This window comes from Oncorhynchus nerka, linkage group LG4, assembly GCF_034236695.1.
Source record: "Oncorhynchus nerka isolate Pitt River linkage group LG4, Oner_Uvic_2.0, whole genome shotgun sequence".
NCBI classification, from domain to species: Eukaryota; Metazoa; Chordata; class Actinopteri; order Salmoniformes; family Salmonidae; genus Oncorhynchus; species Oncorhynchus nerka.
In genome coordinates this window covers 94724012-94742693 of record NC_088399.1, presented here as the reverse complement: position 1 = coordinate 94742693, position 18682 = coordinate 94724012, and the positions used below count along the sequence as shown (strand labels likewise).

The 18682-nt window shown below is 44.5% G+C and overlaps 1 protein-coding gene and 1 long non-coding RNA gene across 2 annotated transcripts; both read left to right on the top strand.

Moving 5' to 3' along the window:
* The first annotated feature begins 3879 nt into the window (after positions 1-3879).
* LOC135571322 (uncharacterized) lies at positions 3880-5103 on the top strand. Its single transcript, XR_010463723.1, has 2 exons — positions 3880-4070; positions 4153-5103. It is a non-coding gene; the product is annotated as an uncharacterized LOC135571322 (long non-coding RNA).
* Positions 5104-6659: 1556 nt separating this feature from the next.
* Positions 6660-17984, top strand: txlna (taxilin alpha). Its single transcript, XM_029650828.2, has 12 exons — positions 6660-6760; positions 7432-7634; positions 9363-9776; positions 10054-10145; positions 11054-11224; positions 13653-13718; positions 13924-14052; positions 14664-14783; positions 15267-15341; positions 15481-15573; positions 15676-15771; positions 16364-17984. Exons 2-12 carry the CDS (start codon positions 7442-7444, stop codon positions 16673-16675), a joined length of 1761 nt encoding a protein of 586 aa, XP_029506688.2. The 5' UTR covers positions 6660-6760; positions 7432-7441; the 3' UTR covers positions 16676-17984.
* The last annotated feature ends 698 nt before the right edge of the window (positions 17985-18682 follow it).

Genomic DNA, 18682 nt, shown 5'->3' with positions numbered 1-18682 from the left:
GATTTATGGTCTGCAATGAGGATGATTTATGGTCTGCAATGAGGATGATTTATGGTCTGCAATGAGGATGATTTATGGTCTGCAATGAGGATGATTTATGGTCTGCAATGAGGATGATTTATGGTCTGCAATGAGGATGATTTATGGTCTGCAATGAGGATGAGGATGATTTATGGTCTGCAATGAGGATGATTCATGGTCTGCAATGAGGATGATTCATGGTCTGCAATGATGATGAGGATGATTTATGGTCTGCAATGATGAGGATGATTCATGGTCTGCAATGAGGATGATTCATGGTCTGCAATGAGAATGATTCATGGTCTTCAATGATGATGATTCATGGTCTGCAATGAGGATGATTTATGGTCTGCAATGAGGATGATTTATGGTCTGCAATGAGGATGATTTATGGTCTGCAGTGGCGGTGACTCGTGGTCTGCAATGAGGATGATTCATGGTCTGCAGTGAGGATGATTATGACTCGTGGTCTGCAATGAGGATGATTTATGGTCTGCAGTGGCGGTGACTCGTGGTCTGCAATGAGGATGATTTATGGTCTGCAATGAGGATGATTTATGGTCTGCAGTGGCGGTGACTCGTGGTCTGCAATGAGGATGATTCATGGTCTGCAAAGAGGATGATTTATGGTCTGCAGTGGCGGTGACTCGTGGTCTGCAGTGGTTTTGGACACGTTGTGCTTTGGTTGACATGCAAAATGTACTCGAATTTGTTAAGAGACTAAGCTTGGCATAGGTTCTGACATAGAGCAGCTGGTAATGGTCATAGACTACCGTCTATTTTAGGATTCTGTACACCATGGTTGTCTAAAGGGAAATGGTTGTCCACAGAACAAGTGATCCCCCCCCCCCCCCCCAAAAAAAAAAAACAGACATTTGAGACTAAATAAATCTAGAAAAGAATGAAACATTAGCTAAATAACTTTCTCTACATCACTAACATGTGAAGCAGCATTTATATATCAGTAGTCTTTGGTTTTTTTCGGGTGTACTTTTGTGTGCAGTCTATCAACAAAGACTACCAGAATAGTAAGATATTATACAAATCGGTGGATTAAATATATATTTCTAATTGTGAAAAATGAAAATGCACTCCTATTCACTGAAGTGCCAATCCTGACCAACTAAAGACTTGAGGTTGATTTAAACGTCTTTTGAGTTGGTGATCATAATCTTTTTTTTCTTGAATGTGCACGTTTGTAGTGCAAAATAATGTTGATGTTTTTTTTCATTTTTCTTATCTTCTAGTTCCATGACCTGCCGTGGTTTCTCTAAACAAGTGGCATTCTTTACTGCTTTTGCACAAACAACAAAAAAACTGGGATTGAGTCAGAACAGAGGAATAATTTAATCGGCAAAAAAAAAGAAAATGTATATTTTATTCTATCATGGTGATCCGTCTAAAGTGAATAATGATGCTTCTTCCATTTGAATGTGTTGTTTTCACTGGTCAGACCCTCACGCTGATGCAACTGCAGGACCGCCAGTCCAGAAATGGGTTTGATTAGAGAAAGGCAGAGCCATCAAGTGTAATTTTAGGCTGAGAACAGACTGCATTGCACATTAGTAGGTCCCTGAGTTTTTCCTTAGTCGGGTTACTATGGTCTGGAAAAGCTCCGAGCCCAGGGCCACGTTCAGTAGCTAAACGTTGCAGATAGAGGAGCCAACGTGATTCATTCTACATTTTAGAGGCATGTTTGTTCTACATAGCATATTTCTATCTTCATGTTCTAAACTGTTGTGCCCTGCTCAACTTGAACTTCCACGTTGGCACGACCCATCTACCCACAAACAGCCACATAATGCACGACCCATCTACCCACAAACAGCCACATAATGCACGACCCATCTACCCACAAACAGCCACATAATGCACGCCACATAACCCATCTACCCACAAACAACCACATAATGCACGACCCATCTACCCACAAACAACCACATAATGCACGACCCATCTACCCACAAACAGCCACATAATGCACGACCCATCTACCCACAAACAGCCACATAATGCACGACCCATCTACCCACAAACAGCCACATAATGCACGACCCATCTACCCACAAACAGCCACATAATGCACGACCCATCTACCCACAAACAGCCACATAATGCACGACCCATCTACCCACAAACAGCCACATAATGCACGACCCATCTACCCACAAACAGCCACATAATGCACGACCCATCTACCCACAAACAGCCACATAATGCACGACCCATCTACCCACAAACAGCCACATAATGCACGACCCATCTACCCACAAACAGCCACATAATGCACGACCCATCTACCCACAAACAGCCACATAATGCACGACCCATCTACCCACAAACAGCCACATAATGCACGACCCATCTACCCACAAACAGCCACATAATGCACGACCCATCTACCCACAAACAGCCACATAATGCACGACCCATCTACCCACAAACAACTACATAATGCACGACCCATCTACCCACAAACAACTACATAATGCACGACCCATCTACCCACAAACAACTAACAGCTAATTAAAAATTGATTTTTATTTTTTATTTTATTTTTTTTACTTTTTCTTGTTGACTTTGTGGTGCTTTGCCATTGCATGTACATTGACTTGGATATGGAGGGTATATAATTATTATTGGCTGTCCAGACCCAGTCACTCAATCAACCAATCACTTGTCCAGAGACAGCTTTCAGCTATCTCTTGATTTAGCACAATGAATCAGAAGCTACATCCTTGGCTGAGAATGAACCAACCAATCAGAGCTGCAATAGAATATTCTCTAAAAGTCAACCATCCCCAGGGATTCATTTAAGACGGTTTCCAAAAGTGCATCCTATTTCCTATCTAACGTCCCAGGGGTCCATGGGGCTCTGGTGAAAAGTAGTGCAGTAAATAAGGAATAGACTGTCATTTGGGACAGAACCTTCTTTCCTTCCTCCCTTCTCCCGCTTCAGTGCAATTAACAGAGCTGAATGAATCCTCCACATGCCTAATGATTTCTGCAAAGTGCTGAAATGCTTCATATGGTAGTAGAAGGGACAGGAGGTTTCTCCTTGACCAGGAGAAAATCAAATGTTATTTGAGACATTCGTCCAATACACCAGGTGTAGATCTTACAGTGAAATGCTTACAAGCCCTTAACCAGTTTTAAGAAGAAAGTGTTAAAAGTATTTATTTACTAAAATGTCTGTGTCCCAAATGGCATAAATATTCCCTATAGCAGGGATATTTTCTCTTCTACTTGATTGCACACATCTGGTATCCCAGGTCTAAATCAGTCCCTGATTAGAGGGGAATCACACACCTGGTGTCTCAGGTCTAAATCAGTTCCTGATTAGAGGAGAATCACCCACTGTAAATATACCATATAAAGGTGGTGTCCCAGGTCTAAATCAGTTCCTGATTAGAGGGGAATCACCCATCTGGTGTCCCAGGTCTAAATCAGTCCCTGATTAGAAGGGAATCACCCATCTGGTGTCCCAGGTCTAAATCAGTCCCTGATTAGAGGGGAATCACCCATCTGGTGTCCCAGGTCTAAATCAGTCCCTGATTAGAAGGGAATCACCCATCTGGTGTCCCAGGTCTAAATCAGTCCCTGATTAGAGGGGAATCACCCATCTGGTGTCCCAGGTCTAAATCAGTCCCTGATTAGAAGGGAATCACCCATCTGGTGTCCCTAAAGGTCTGATTAAATCAGTCCCTGATTAGAAGGGAATCACCCATCTGGTGTCCCAGGTCTAAATCAGTCCCTGATTAGAAGGGAATCACCCATCCCAGGTCTAAATCAGTCCCTGAGAAGGGAATCACCCATCTGGTGTCCCAGGTCCATCTGGTGAATCCCATCTGGTGTCTAAATCAGTCCCTGATTAGAGGGGAATCACCCATCTGGTGTCCCAGGTCTAAATCAGTCCCTGATTAGAAGGGAATCACCCATCTGGTGTCCCAGGTCTAAATCAGTCCCTGATTAGAAGGGAATCACCCATCTGGTGTCCCAGGTCTAAATCAGTCCCTGATTAGAAGGGAATCACCCATCTGGTGTCCCAGGTCTAAATCAGTCCCTGATTAGAAGGAATCACCCATCTGGTGTCCCAGGTCTAAATCAGTCCCTGATTATCTGGTGTCCCAGGTCTAAATCAGTCCCTGATTAGAAGGGAATCACCCATCTGGTGTCCCAGGTCTAAATCAGTCCCTGATTAGAGGGGAATCACCCATCTGGTGTCCCAGGTCTAAATCAGTCCCTGATTAGAGGGGAATCACCCATCTGGTGTCCCAGGTCTAAATCAGTCCCTGATTAGAAGGGAACAATGAAAAAGTGCAGTGAAACTGGCTTCGAGGTCCAGCGTTGAGTTTGAGGGCCCTATATAGTGCACTACTTTTGACCAGAAACCTATTGGCCATGGTCAAAAGTAGTGCACTATATATGGAATAGGGTGCCATTTGGGATCAAAAGTAGTGCACTATATAGGGAATAGGGTGCCATTTGGGAGGGCCTACTGGGTTGTAGTTATTTGCTATAGTGTTTCCCTGTCAGGCCCTATGGTCAGGAATAACTCCTACCCCTAGGCAAAGAGTTGAAAAAATAATAAAGATAACATTTAAATGGGATTTTTCTTGTCGTCCGACCTAGATCCTGTAAATGTGTATATCTCCCGAAAATCCCAAGCCACGCCTTTCAGTGCTCAGCTTTGTCAAAATAATACTCTCTGTTCTACAATTGTTTACAATGCAACACGTTTGTAAAGTATTTTTCACATGTCATAACTGACCAGTCTTGGTGTATACTCTTTGATCCTCTCATTCATCTTTCGCAATGTATTTATTTCTAAAAACAAATATTTTACTTTTTTATTTTATTTTATTTTTTAGCTTTCGATAACCCATCTTGTACTGTGACTTGACTTGACCGACGGTATGAATGAGTGACACGAAACTGATACGCTTCAACGGAACATGACACAAACAGGAATACATAAACAACAACAAAAATGCATTAACAAATATTGGAAATGTGTACAAGTGAAAGTTGTGGAAAATGTAAGATATATATATATTAAAACAAATGTTGCAACCCTTTTAATGTCTGTTGATTTTCCATTTCTTGAACATGGTTTGAATGACAAAAAGAAACCAAAATGTGAATGCATTTTGCTTCTGTATGTGTGAGAAGAAACTATACTGAACAAAAATATAAGCGCAACATGGAAAGTGTTGGTCCCATGTTTCACGAGCTGAAATAAAATATCCCAGAAATGTTCCATGTGCACGAAAAGCTTACTTCTCTCAAATTTTGTGCACAAATGTGTTTACATCCCTGCTAGTGAGCGTTTCTTCTTTGCTAAAATAATCGATCCACCTGACAGGTGTCGCATATCAAGAAGCTGATTAAACAGCATGATCATAACACGGGTGCACCTTGTACTGGGGACAATAAAAGACCACTCTACAATGTGAATTTTTGTCACAACAATGCAACAGATGTCTCAAGTTTTGAGGGAGAGTGCAATTGGCATGCTGACTGCGAATGTCCACCACAGCTGTTGCGAGAGAATTTAATGTTAATTTCTCTACCATAAGCCACCTCTAATGTCATTTTAGAGAATTTGGCAGTACGTCCGATCGGCCTCACAACCGCAGACTATGTGAAACCACGCCAGTCCAGGACCTCCACATCTTGGTTCTTGATTCTCTCCAGACCTGACTGCCCTTAACCAACACAAAAACATCCTGTGGCGTTCTGTATTCGCATCGGACAGCCCCTGTGAAATGCAACTTTTCAGGGAAGTTACAAAACCAATATACACAGCGATCCCAGAGTCTCTGATGGCACAGCTGGCGCTGCAGTACAGCGCCCTTACCCACTGCGCCACCCGGGAGGCCCCCTGGCCAAGGCTTTCGACTATGTCAATCACCACATCCTCATCGGCAGACTCAACAGCCTTGGTTTCTCAAATGATTGCCTCGCCTGGTTCACCAACTACTTCTCCTACAGAGTTCAGTGTGTCAAATCTGAGGGCCTGTTGTCCGTACCTCTGGCAGTCTCTTTTGGGGTGCCACAGGGTTCAATTCTTGGGCCGACTCTCTTCTCTGTATACATCAATGATGTTGCTCTTGCTGTTGGTGAGTCTCTGATCCACCTCTACGCAGACAACACCATTCTGTAAACTTCTGGCCCTTCTTTGGACACTGTGTTAACAACCCTCCAGACAAGCTTCAATGCCATACAACTCTCCTTCCGTGGTCTCCAATTGCTCTTAAATACAAGTAAAACTAAATGCATGCTCTTCAACCGATCGCGGCCTGCACCTGCTCGCTCGTCCAGCATCACTACTCTGGACGGTTCTGACTTAGAATATGTGGACAACTATAAATACCTAGGTGTCTGGTTAGACTGTAAACTCTCCTTCCAGACTCACATAAAACCTCTCCAATCCAAAGTTGAATCTAGAATTGGCTTCCTATTTCGCAACAAGGCATCCTTCACTCATGCTGCCAAACATTAACTGTAACTCAGTAAAGTTGTTAAAATTGTTGCATGTTGCGTTTATATTTTTGTTCAGTTTCGAAACCGTGAATAAAAGTTTTTGTAGTTCTGAGTAGGGCGTTTGAACGACATATTCCACTTACCCGCAATTGTTAGCTATGCACTTCCGTTGTGCCTTGTGTATTTCCTGTCAAGGTTGGTAGGAGGAAAAGCAGCAGGCAACACAGACGTGTATTTATAGAGTTGGAAGAAGGTAAACCGTCATTTTTATTTTCTAATAAATTACCTAAAGCTTATCTCAACGAATTAATAATGACTGTGCCATATGAGGTGTCGTGTTTCTTTGGTTTGTTCCCTAGCGTAGAGCCAAGCTAGAAAGCAAAATGCTAACTAGCGAATTAGCTAGCTTGCGAACTCTTCTAAACGGCACTGTCATTTGTTAAACTAGTTTCACTTTCTAGTAGCTAAGTTGTGTTTTGGTTGCTAATAGAAGGGGTTATGTTTCACTTGCTTGACAAAGCTAGTGAGTTGATGACTTTCCAAAATTGTTAACTCTTCCACTGGCTAGCATATAGCTAGCTAGACTTTGGCCGTGTTGAAAATGTAACTTCGTCCACATTAATTCGTTGCTATGCTGGTAACTTAGCTAACTAAAGTTAACTGTCGTTCGCCATTTCAGATACATTTTACATTAGTATAAGCGTGATTACTGGTGACCAGCTGACCGAAAGCTAGCTAACTTAAAGGTTTAACTAGACGTTTGGCAGTTACGTTTCTTGCTTTTCTCAAGTGCAGGTGCAACATGTGTTTTATAATAGCCAGCGAACATTTGAATATTCGGATCTGTAACAGACGCGGCACAGTTAGATTTTTCCAAATACAAACATAATGATCGATTACCATTTTTTTAATACTATGTTTCAGGCATTTCATCATGAAGAAACAGGACACGGAAGAGTCGGCCACGCAGGGCAGTGACGCGGCTCCACCACCTGGCACTGGAGAGATGGAGGGAAGCACAGCGGCAAAAGACGTTACAGAGACCAGTATCCCAAAAGACGTTATAGATACTGTCAGCCCTAACGAGCCAGACAGACCTTCACAGATTGATGGGGCTGAAAGTTCAGGTAACGTTAGCACTGTGTCCTAGGTGACACTGGTTGTCACAGATGTGATGAAACTAATAACACTAGTCAAATAAACCCATTTTCAATGTTTATTTTGACAGGGTTGGCTATTTGTCACTATAGTTTTGAGTAGCTATCACATCTTTCAGCCACAACGTGTCAAGTTTTGCAGTATTAAAATAATGAACGTAACTCCTCGTCTATTGCGCTAGGAACGCTCATGACACTGAATTCCTGTTTACACTTTAGGGTTGGATATTTTCACGCTATTGTTACGAATGTTCCATCTGGAGAATAAATCACTTTTCTGATTGAAAATTCAAGCCTGATTGCTAGCGGATCCTGATGAGCCATACATTAAATACATTTTATCAGCCCTACATTAGACATTTCACGAGCCCAAGCCCAAAAAAAGCCCAAATGATTGTGCCGTTATCCAATACAGAAAAACATAAAAGCCCAAAGATGTGGCTAGCTCTTAGCTCTCTTGGGTAAATAAATGAAACTAGCTTCAGTATGTTCATCGTTTTGGGTGTGAACTGTATTGTTGGGACTGGAATTACGCACGTCCTTCAAACCGCGATAAAGCAGGGAGAGAACATGATTCTGGTGCAGCACATGCGGCCTACAAAAGTTATTTAATTTAACCTTTATTTGACTAGGCGACTCGGTTAAGAACAAATTATTTTTTTCAAACCGTCCGGTACCTGGTTCGAATCCAGGCTGCATCACATCCAGCTGTGATTGGGAGTCCTGTAGGGCGGTGCACAATTGGCCCAGCTTCGTCCAGGTTTGGCCGGGGTAGGCCGTCATTGTAAATAAATATTTGTTCTTAACTGACTTGCAGAGTTAAATAAAGGTTCTTGTGTTTTTTTTAGGTCCCCTAACCCAGCTGACGCTGAGACAATTTCTGCGCCACCCAAAGTTACAAGTATAGGCTAGTGAATTTGTTTTTCATTTGAAATATAAATGGGCCTATTTGTATAATTAGGCTGACTCGTGTGTGCGTGTGTGGTATGTGTATATATATCTTTCATAATAGTTCCCCTTTTATTAGCCTACCTCTATGTATTGTTGCTTCCTTCCTCACTTTCAAATGTTAAATGAAAGTGTGTTTCATTGTCCTTACCTTCATCATTCTAATGACATCCTTGAATAATATAGGACTAGAATTAGATGCAGGAGGCTTTCACTTCTCTTAACGAATGGTTATGAGTCTGAATAAATAACTGCTATAGCCTACCGCCATCTGAATGGTTATGGGTCTGAATTAATAACTGAAGGAAGGTTGTTTTTTTTAAAAGGGAGGGGCCAGTGGAGCAGAGGTGTGTGTATTGCTCAAGAAACAGGTGCTAAAGGTGTAGTTACGAGCTCATTTTGCTTAACCCGTCATTAATGAACTAAATATAAGGCTAATTCTGCATTGAATTTATTGCCTGAAAGGGGTAGTCTAGTGTGTGTGTCTATCTATCAAAAATCTGCCGTCTGCCCAGATTTAGACATTGCATATCATATAACAGCCTGTTATTTTTTTAAATAATTCTCAGTTATTTATCCTGGGTAAAGGGAGTGATTTGGGGTGGTAAATCTCAGTAGCTGTGTTCCCACCCTTCAACCTTAGTACACATAAGCAGGACTGCAAAGGATCACAACTATGGCAGCAGCACAGCCATACAGCCGGTACACTAATGTTGTCATAACATATTTGTCCTTCCCTTCTGTGTCTAGTGGGTGAGGTGTCTGCCGTTCCCAACACAGCAGAGTCTGCAGCAGCTCTCCCCGCGGTCCCACCTCTAGAAGAGCCTGCTTTCGTCCCAGTCTCTACTATAGCAGACCCCGTCCCAGTCTCTACTATAGCAGACCCCGTACCCGTCTCTACTGCAGCAGAGGGGGTGTCGTCTCAGTGTGACATGGCTGAGGAGCTGAGCCGCCAGCTGGAGGACATCCTCAACACCTACTGTCTGGAGGACAACGGGGAAGACGGGGTTAACCTGCCCAACGGCCAATCACACGGCCCTGTGCTCAACGGCCTGGCCAATGAGAAGGAGCTGGACGTGAAGCCAGAGGATGTCAAAGTGAACGCCTGCGGCGCGGAGAAGGAGAAAGCGAAGACTCAGGACAAGAAGAAGGTGAAGGGTCTGGGTAAGGACTGGTTCTGTTGCTCTGTCTGAAATCAACCCCTAGGGTGTATTCCTAGGTGCTTGTCGTTGGATCCTGGTCCTGAAGAACAGTATGGAGCTCTTACCCATTCATATTGGTCACTAATATATCTAGCTGTCATCCATCAGATTCCTTTATTCATACAGGTGGTGGCTAGGGGTTTAGGACCGGACAGCTTCCCCTTGTGTGTTGCCGGGTCCCTGTTGTGATGAGGTGGTGTTGCACTGAATGTCTCCCCCCTCCGTCCTGTGTGTTGCAGGTAAAGAGATCACCCTGCTGATGCAGACCCTGAATACTCTGAGTACACCAGAGGAGAAACTGGCAGGCCTCTGTAAGAAGTATGCTGATCTGGTTAGTAGTGACTCTAATAAAGTCTCTGGTGCGGTGGGTGAGTGTGGCACAAAGACTGTTGGTTTAGTAAATTAACTTTTTTTATTTGTTTCATTTTAGCATGCTAGCAGCCCTCTTTTATATCTAGCCTCCATCTGTGTATCAGCCAGTAGTAGTTTGTCTCGTCTGTCTGTCTGGTCATCATGGGCAGGGCTGCTCAACGTAGGCTGACCTTCCATGTGGGAATGAATTGTGGATTTATTGCTGATTTCTGAATGTGTGATGCAGTGCAGGTCTGTCCTGTGTGTCCATAACATGTGAGGTGTGATTACGTGACAGATTGCAGCAGTGTGTGTAACTGATCAAGGGGGTGTATTGTGTGACAGGCCAGGCATGTGTTTTTAAGGCCTTTTCTGGATGTGGCTGATGGAGGGGAGGGAGGCTGGCTGATGGAGGGGAGGGAGGCTGGCTGATGGAGGGGAGGGAGGCTGGCTGATGGAGGGGAGGGAGCCCAGAGGGGGAGGGAGGCTGGCTGATGGAGGGGAGGGAGCCCAGAGGGGGAGGGAGGCTGGCTGATGGAGGGGAGGGAGCCCAGAGGGGGAGCGAGGCTGGCTGGTGGAGGGGAGCGAGGCTGGCTGGTGGAGGGGAGCGAGGCTGGCTGGTGGAGGGGAGCGAGGCTGGCTGGTGGAGGGGAGCGAGGCTAAGGACAAGGACATGGCTAACACACCCAGCCACCCTTGGCAGCCTTGTTTGTTTCCCCTCTAGCCTTCATTTGTCTCATTGTAGCCATTTTTTACAAGTGTACTGGAGTTTTAATGTTTTATTATTAGTTCAACATTTTAATAGTGTTTTTATAAATTAAACTCTAATTTCTCTCTCTGTGTGTTGCGTGCGTGTGTGTGTGTGTGCGTGTGTGCGTGCGCGCGCAGCTGGAGGAGCAGCGAAACAGTCAGAAGCAAATGCGGGTCCTACAGAAGAAACAGTCTCAGCTGGTGCAGGAGACAGACCACCTAAAGAAGGAACACAGCAAGGCTATCCTGGCACGCAGCAAACTGGAGTCACTCTGTAGGGAGCTGCAGAGACACAACCGCACACTCAAGGTTGGCAGGATTCCCCAACTGGTGGCACCCAGGCCAAATTTGCCCCTGGGTTATATTAATTTGGGCCCCCAAAGTTTACCGAGCTGTAAATCTGTTCCAAAGCATAATAGAGAGATCTGATCGTATACAAATATTTAAGCAAGGTATGAAATTATGTTTTAGTCAAACATCTGTTTGGGCTTCTTGCAGTTCAATTTGCAGTCTACAAATTATTCAAAATGATGTTCCGGTCCCTTGACCATCTGCTCAAGAAAAAGAATCGCCCCTTGGCTGAATCTAGGCAATGATCCCTGAGGTAAAGGATGATGAAGCTGTACCTTTTTCACACTCCTGAGCCAAACCGGGCTGAGCTTGAATGTGCTGGCCACCATTATTGCTTGAACACTGCTGGAAAGGACAGGCCAGCACAGTGTGGCGTAAGTCGGTATTCAGGCCAGCACAGTGTGGCGTAAGTCTGTATTCAGGCCAGCACAGTGTGGCGTAAGTCGGTATTCAGGCCAGCACGGTGTGGCGTAAGTCGGTATTCAGGCCAGCACGGTGTGGCGGAAGTCTGTATTCAGGCCAGCACCGTGTGAATCAGTCATAGGTCAGACAGAGAGGTCGGAGCTCACATAGGCCTCCTTTGAGCAGTCACTCTAAAGCAACCGACTACAGACAAGTCGGGGGAGGTGCATTTGCGACAGCCGAAAGTTGGACACCAATGTGGTTTTCCAACAAGAAGGCTCAGATCAACATGACAGTGTTGCCATTGCTTTAAAAAAACAAACATTTTCTTGATAATGTCAAAATACACACGTCTCCAACTCCCCAAATCATAGACTCTCAAACTGGAATCATGTTTGTAAATTGTATAATCAATTATTGATAAAGAGCCTTAAATATCACATTAATTTACACTTTCGTTCAAAGGTTTGGGGTCACTTAGAAATGTCCTTCTTTTTGAAAGAAGAGCACTTTTTGTCCATTTAAAATAACATCAAGTTGATCAGAAATACAGTGTAGACAATGTTAATGTTGTAAATGACTATTGTAGCTGGAAACGACTGATTTTCTTATGGAATATCTACATAGGCGAACAGAGGTCCATTATTAGCAACCATCACTCCTGTGTTCCAATGGCACATTGTTTTAGCTAATCCAAGTTTATCATTTTAAAAGGCTAATTGATCATTAGAAAACCCTTTTGCAATTATGTTAGCACAGCTGAAAACTGTTGTCTTGATTAAAGACGCAATAAAACGGTCCTTTAGACGAGTTCAGAATCTGGAGCATCTGCATTTGTGGGTTCGATTACAGGCTCAAAATGGCCAGAAACGAAGACCTTCTGAAACTCATCAGTCTATTCTTGTTCTGAGAAATGAAGGCTATTCCATTGCAAGAAATTGCCAAGAAACTGAAGATCTCGTACAACGCTGTGTACTACTCCCTTCACAGAACAGAGCAAACTGGATCTAACCAGAATAGAAAGAGGAGTGGGAGGCCGCGGTGCACAACTGAGCAAGAGGACAAGTACATTAGAGTGTCTAGTTTGAGAAACAGACACTTCACAAGTCCAACTGGCAGCTTCATTAAATAGTACCCGCAAAACACCAGTCTCAACAGCGAAGAATCAGCCTAATGATTGGCTGACTGTAGAGCCTCCCACTATGCAGGGGATTGGCTGACTGTAGAGCCTCCCACTATGCAGGGGATTGGCTGACTGTAGAGCCTCCCACTATGCAGGGGATTGGCTGACTGTAGAGCCTCCCACTATGCAGGGGATTGGCTGACTGTAGAGCCTCCCACTATGCAGGGGATTGGCTGACTGTAGAGCCTCCCACTATGCAGGGGATTGGCTGACTGTAGAGTCTCCCACTATGCAGGGGATTGGCTGACTGTAGAGCCTCCCACTATGCAGGGGATTGGCTGACTAGAGCCTCCCACTATGCAGGGGATTGGCTGACTGTAGAGCCTCCCACTATGCAGGGGATTGGCTGACTGTAGAGCCTCCCACTATGCAGGGGATTGGCTGACTGTAGAGCCTCCCACTATGCAGGGGATTGGCTGCAGGATTAAGTTGGCGAAGAGCAACTGTCGACTGCGGTGAACCTGATGACTTTTGATCACCATGATATTTGTCAAGTTCGTGCAGTCGACATCATCGACGCAAGTCTGACCATTTTTATCCCCCTAAAGGCGGTACACCCCTTGAAAGGCGGTAACCAATGATGCTCAACGACTTGACAAATGTGATCTGCTCCAACGCACTAACACATTCCAAAAAACTAGAAGATGAGTCTTCTAGTTCTCTGATTGCTAGGACCATATCTTTGTGAACCAAAACGTTTTTTTAATGATTTATGAAGTGAACAACTTTTTGGAGTAAAATGGAGCTGTTTTTATTTTAATATTTTATTTTTATCATTTTAAAACTAACTTGCTCTTGCAGGAGGACGGGACACAGCGTGCACGCGTGGAGGAGGAGAAGAGGAAGGTGGTGACATCACACTTCCAGGTGAGCCACTAGCATTGTGTCTAAAGAAGGGATGAATCTCTAGTCTTTCCTTGATTTATTGCCACAATCTTCTCCCAATGAGTGTTGAGAAGTAGGCCAAGAATCAAGGAAGGACACTAATGACTTTCACCCCAGGATTAAGCACTTCCTGGTTGTCTATCATGATGTAACATCCTCTAGTTCCTGTGTGTGTGTGTGTTCCCAGGTGACTCTGAATGACATCCAGGCCCAGATGGAGCAGCATAACGAGAGGAATGCCAGTCTGAGGCTGGAGAACTCTGAGCTGGCAGAGAAGCTCAAGAAACTCATCCAACAGTACGAACTACGAGAGGAGGTGTGTTTTGGAGTGGGGAGAATGGTGGGAGTGGGGAAAATGGTGGGAGTGTGGTTTGGAGTGGGGAGAATGGTGGGAGTGTGGTTTGGAGTGGGGAGAATGGTGGGAGAGTGGTTTGGAGTGGGGAGTGTGGTTTGGAGTGGGGAGTGTGGTTTGGAGTGGGGAGACTGGTGGGAGTGGGGATAATGGTGGGAGTGTGGTTTGGAGTGGGAGTGTGGAGAATGGTTTGGAGTGTGGAGAATGGTTTGGAGTGTGGAGAATGGTTTGGAGTGTGGAGAATGGTTTGGAGTGTGGAGAATGGTTTGGAGTGTGGAGAATGGTGGGAGTGGGGAGACTGGTGGGGAGACTGGTGGGAGTGTGGAGACTGGTTTGGAGTGTGGAGACTGGTTTGGAGTGTGGAGACTGGTTTGGAGTGTGGAGACTGGTTTGGAGTGTGGAGAATGGTTTGGAGTGTGGAGAATGGTTTGGAGTGGGGAGAATGGTGGAAGTGCTGCAGCTCTGCCAGGAAGGACATGGACATTTTACTTGCATAACTAAAGCACACAAGGTGCAACTGCAGAACATGACATGTTCTGGTCATGTGAGTATTATAAACCCCTGTCCTCTCTCAGCACATTGACAAGGTGTTCAAGCATAAGGACCTGCAGCAACAGTTGGTGGATGCGAAGCTACAACAGGCTCAGGAACTGCTCCTGGAGTCTGAGGACCGACATCACAGAGAGAAGGACTTTGTGAGTAACAATTGAATATGGTTGTTTGGTGAACACTCAAGTCAACGTGTTCAACTCAATGACTATATCATGTGGGATTAGAAACTGGGTGGTTCGAGCCCTGAATGCTGATTGGCTGAAAGTATACCACGAATATGACAAAACGTTTACTTGTACTGCTCTAATTACCTTTGGTAACCAGTTTATAATAGCAATAAGGCGCCTTGGGGGTTTGTGGTATCTGGCCAATATACCACGGCTAAGGGCTTTTCTTAGCCATGACGCAACGCCCCCCTCGTGCCTTATTGCTTAAATCAAACCCACAACTCTTTATTTTGGTCTTCTGATGTCTCTCCGGCTCTTGAAAGAAGCGGTCGAGTCTCAGAGGATGTGTTAGGGTTGATTTCATGTTAGTCTCCTCTTCTCTCCAGCTCTTGAAGGAAGCGGTCGAGTCTCAGAGGATGTGTTAGGGTTGATTTCATGTTAGTCTCCTCTTCTCTCCAGCTGTTGAAGGAAGCGGTCGAGTCTCAGAGGATGTGTGAGCTGATGAAGCAGCAGGAAGTCCATCTCAAACAACAGGTATCTATTTAAGAACGCTCTCAGATGCATCCACTCTGTCCCATCTCTGGTAAACAACCAGCTGGGAAGTTAATGTGGTGGAACTGACCTTCCTCTCTTTCCCTGTTTCCCCTCCATCATTTCCCGTCTGCCCATCCAGCTGTCCTTATACACAGAGAAGTTTGAGGAGTTCCAGACCACTCTGTCCAAGAGCAACGAGGTGTTCACCACTTTCAAACAAGAGATGGAGAAGGTGAGTGTCTGTCACACATCAGCAGAGATCTCAGAAGATGTTCTGTCTTGGTTGTAGTCCGTGGTCATGTGACCCTGTGTGTGTGTGTGTGTGTGTCCGTAGATGACGAAGAAGATCAAGAAGCTGGAGAAGGAGACGACCATGTATCGTTCCAGGTGGGAGAGCAGCAACAAGGCCCTGCTGAACATGGCTGAGGAGGTAGGCTGGGTTTTACTCACTGATTGGGGCCTTTTCTATTGGTGTGTCTGTATTTTGTGTTTTGTTGGGAAAAGTGCAAGATATACACTTGAGTGTATGAAACATTAGGAACATTCTTGATACACACACACACACAACTGTTGAGTGCCAAAATCTCAGCAGCGTTGTAGTTCTTGACACAAACCGGTGCGCCTGGCACCTACTACCATAACCCAGCACTTAAATATATATTTTTTTGTCCATTCACCCTCTGAATGGCACATATACACAATCCATGTCTCAATTGTCTCAAGGTTGAAAAATCTTTTTAACCAGTCGCCTCCCCTTCATCTACATGTCTCCTCCCCTTCATCTACATGTCTCCTCCCCTTCATCTACATGTCTCCTCCCCTTCATCTACATGTCTCCTCCCCTTCATCTACATGTCTCCTCCCCTTCCTTCATCTACACTGATTTGAAGTGGATATAACAAGTGACATCAATAAGGGATCATAGACTGACCAGGTGAATCCAGGTGAAATGTCATGGGGAGAGGTGTTCTTAATGTTTTGTCCACTAAGTGTAAGTTTGTGTATCTGTGTGCCTTCTGTAGAAAACTCTGCAGGACCGTGAGTTTGACAGCCTCCAGGGGAAGGTAGGGAAGTTGGAAAAGCTTTGCCGGGCGCTGCAGAACGAACGCAACGAACTCAGCAAGAAGGTTCAGGGCCTGAGCACCGTCCCCGAGGACAACAGCCCAGGGGCTGAATCCCCTTCCCTACCCCCTACAGACTCCCAGGAGCCTAGCCCAGACCCCGACACCACCACCCCTAGCTCCCCAATACCCTGCTCCCACGGCTGCCACTGCGGCCCAGAGTTGGACACTGAGAACCAGGCCTGTGCAGCCACCCTCACTGCCCAGGAATGAGACCTCTTGCCTGGGCAACACCGCTCAGTCTCCCCTTCACCGACCAATTACCAACTACCAGCCTGCAAGCCAAGCCACTATTAATGTGGGAGTTAAGAGTGTGGGTCTGTATGATTTCCCCCAGAGTTAGATAAAGTTGTCCCCTAACCACAGATCTAGGATCAGATTCCCTTACGTCCAACTTAAAACCAATAGGGCGGTGCAAGAACATCTGACCCTGGATCTGTAGTCAGTTAGCAGCTACTACGTACTCTGGTGGCACCTGGAGAGTTGAAGGTGATGATGATGATGATGGTGGTGGTGTCAGTCAGGGACGATTTAATGGAGGTTCTTCATCCTGCGTGTTTTGTTTTTTTGGTATTTTTTTAAACATTTTCCTTTGAGACTCTAGTACACAAATGTTCATGGAAATCACAGCTTTTATGCGAGGCAAAGCAAGCTAAATAAAAAAAAGAGGCTTCATCCCAAATGGCACCCAATTCCCTATATAGTGCACTACTTTAGACCAGAGCCCTATAGAACCCTATTCCCTGTATAGTGCATTACTTTAGACCAGAGCCCTATAGAACCCTATTCCTTATATAGTGCACTACTTTAGACCAGAGCCCTATGGAAGCCTATTCCCTATATAGTGCACTACTTTAGACCAGAGCCCTATAGAACCCTATTCCCTATATAGTGCACTACTTTAGACCAGAGCCCTATGGAAGCCTATTCCCTATATAGTGCACTACTTTTCACCAGAGCTCTGTTGGAATAGGGTGGTATTTGGGACACTGGCTGCTTAGGAAGGTAAATCTACAGTAAAGATGTTGGGACAGGAGGGTATTTCGTGTGTGTGTGTGTGTGTGCTTGTCTCCATCAGTCCCTCTTTTTCGTGTGCGTGCGTGCTTGTCTCCATCAGTCCCTCTTTTTCGTGTGTGCGCACGTCCGTGTGTCTGTCAGTCATAGAGGTTAAGATGTAGTGAATCTGCAAATGTACGGCCACAGTTAAACTTGAATTCTAGGATTTTTATTTTTTATTATTATTTTAAGTTGAACACACTGAAAGCATGGCTAACTCATCAGCGCATGTAGGAATCACCTGACCTTTCCTTGGGTACAGAGAGAGCAGAGTGTATATATCTAGGTTGGGGATAATCTTGCAAAAGGGTCACTTTCATTCCATTTTAGACGTCCTTGTTTAGGTCCAGAGCATCAAAACACTTAAAGGGATGGAGTAGATATTCTTTATGAATCTTATCGTTGGATCCACACAAAATGCTCTTAGACCAGGGTTTTATTCACGAGGAACCAACTGGAAGCAAATGGGGGGTGAAATGAGGGACCTGAGCTGAATTTGTCCAACAAGAAAATGGTTTTCATTGCTAAATGTTTTCCTGCTTGCAAAATGTTTTGTTACGGTTTGTACTAATGAATACACCTGGAGATTAGACAAAATCGCCTTGTTCTTTTCGTTTGGTTTTGGGTTTGCTTCTTTATATCAGTGTTGGGTTTTTAATTCCGTTCAATTATCCTCAATAGTTTTCAATTCGGAAAATGTGGAATTTGAATTTGGAATTGACCCCGACTCTGGTTTATATCATACTGTACTTTGGACCTCCTTTATGTTGCAATGACTTGCCAGCAGAGTTTGTACACTGTATTTGTTTGCTATACAACTGTTAAAAAATATATATATATATCTAAGGAAGAGTCAAAACACCGCTATATATATATATATATATAAATATTTTTTAAATTTTCATTTTAAGCATTCATTGACCAATTTGACGTTCCTCCTCATTCCCACAATATGCAAGTATCCATTCCACACTCGTATTATGTGCTTTTCAATGTCATTCTACAACAGGTTCCAATGTAAGATGTTTTAACGTTTTCATGCTGGCTGTCTTTGCGAACATGATCGTTTTATGGTTAAGATGTATAGATTCCACTGAAAACAGATGTGGAAACGTACTGACACAGGTGGCTACCAATGATACTTTCTCTATTCCGTGTGTCTTT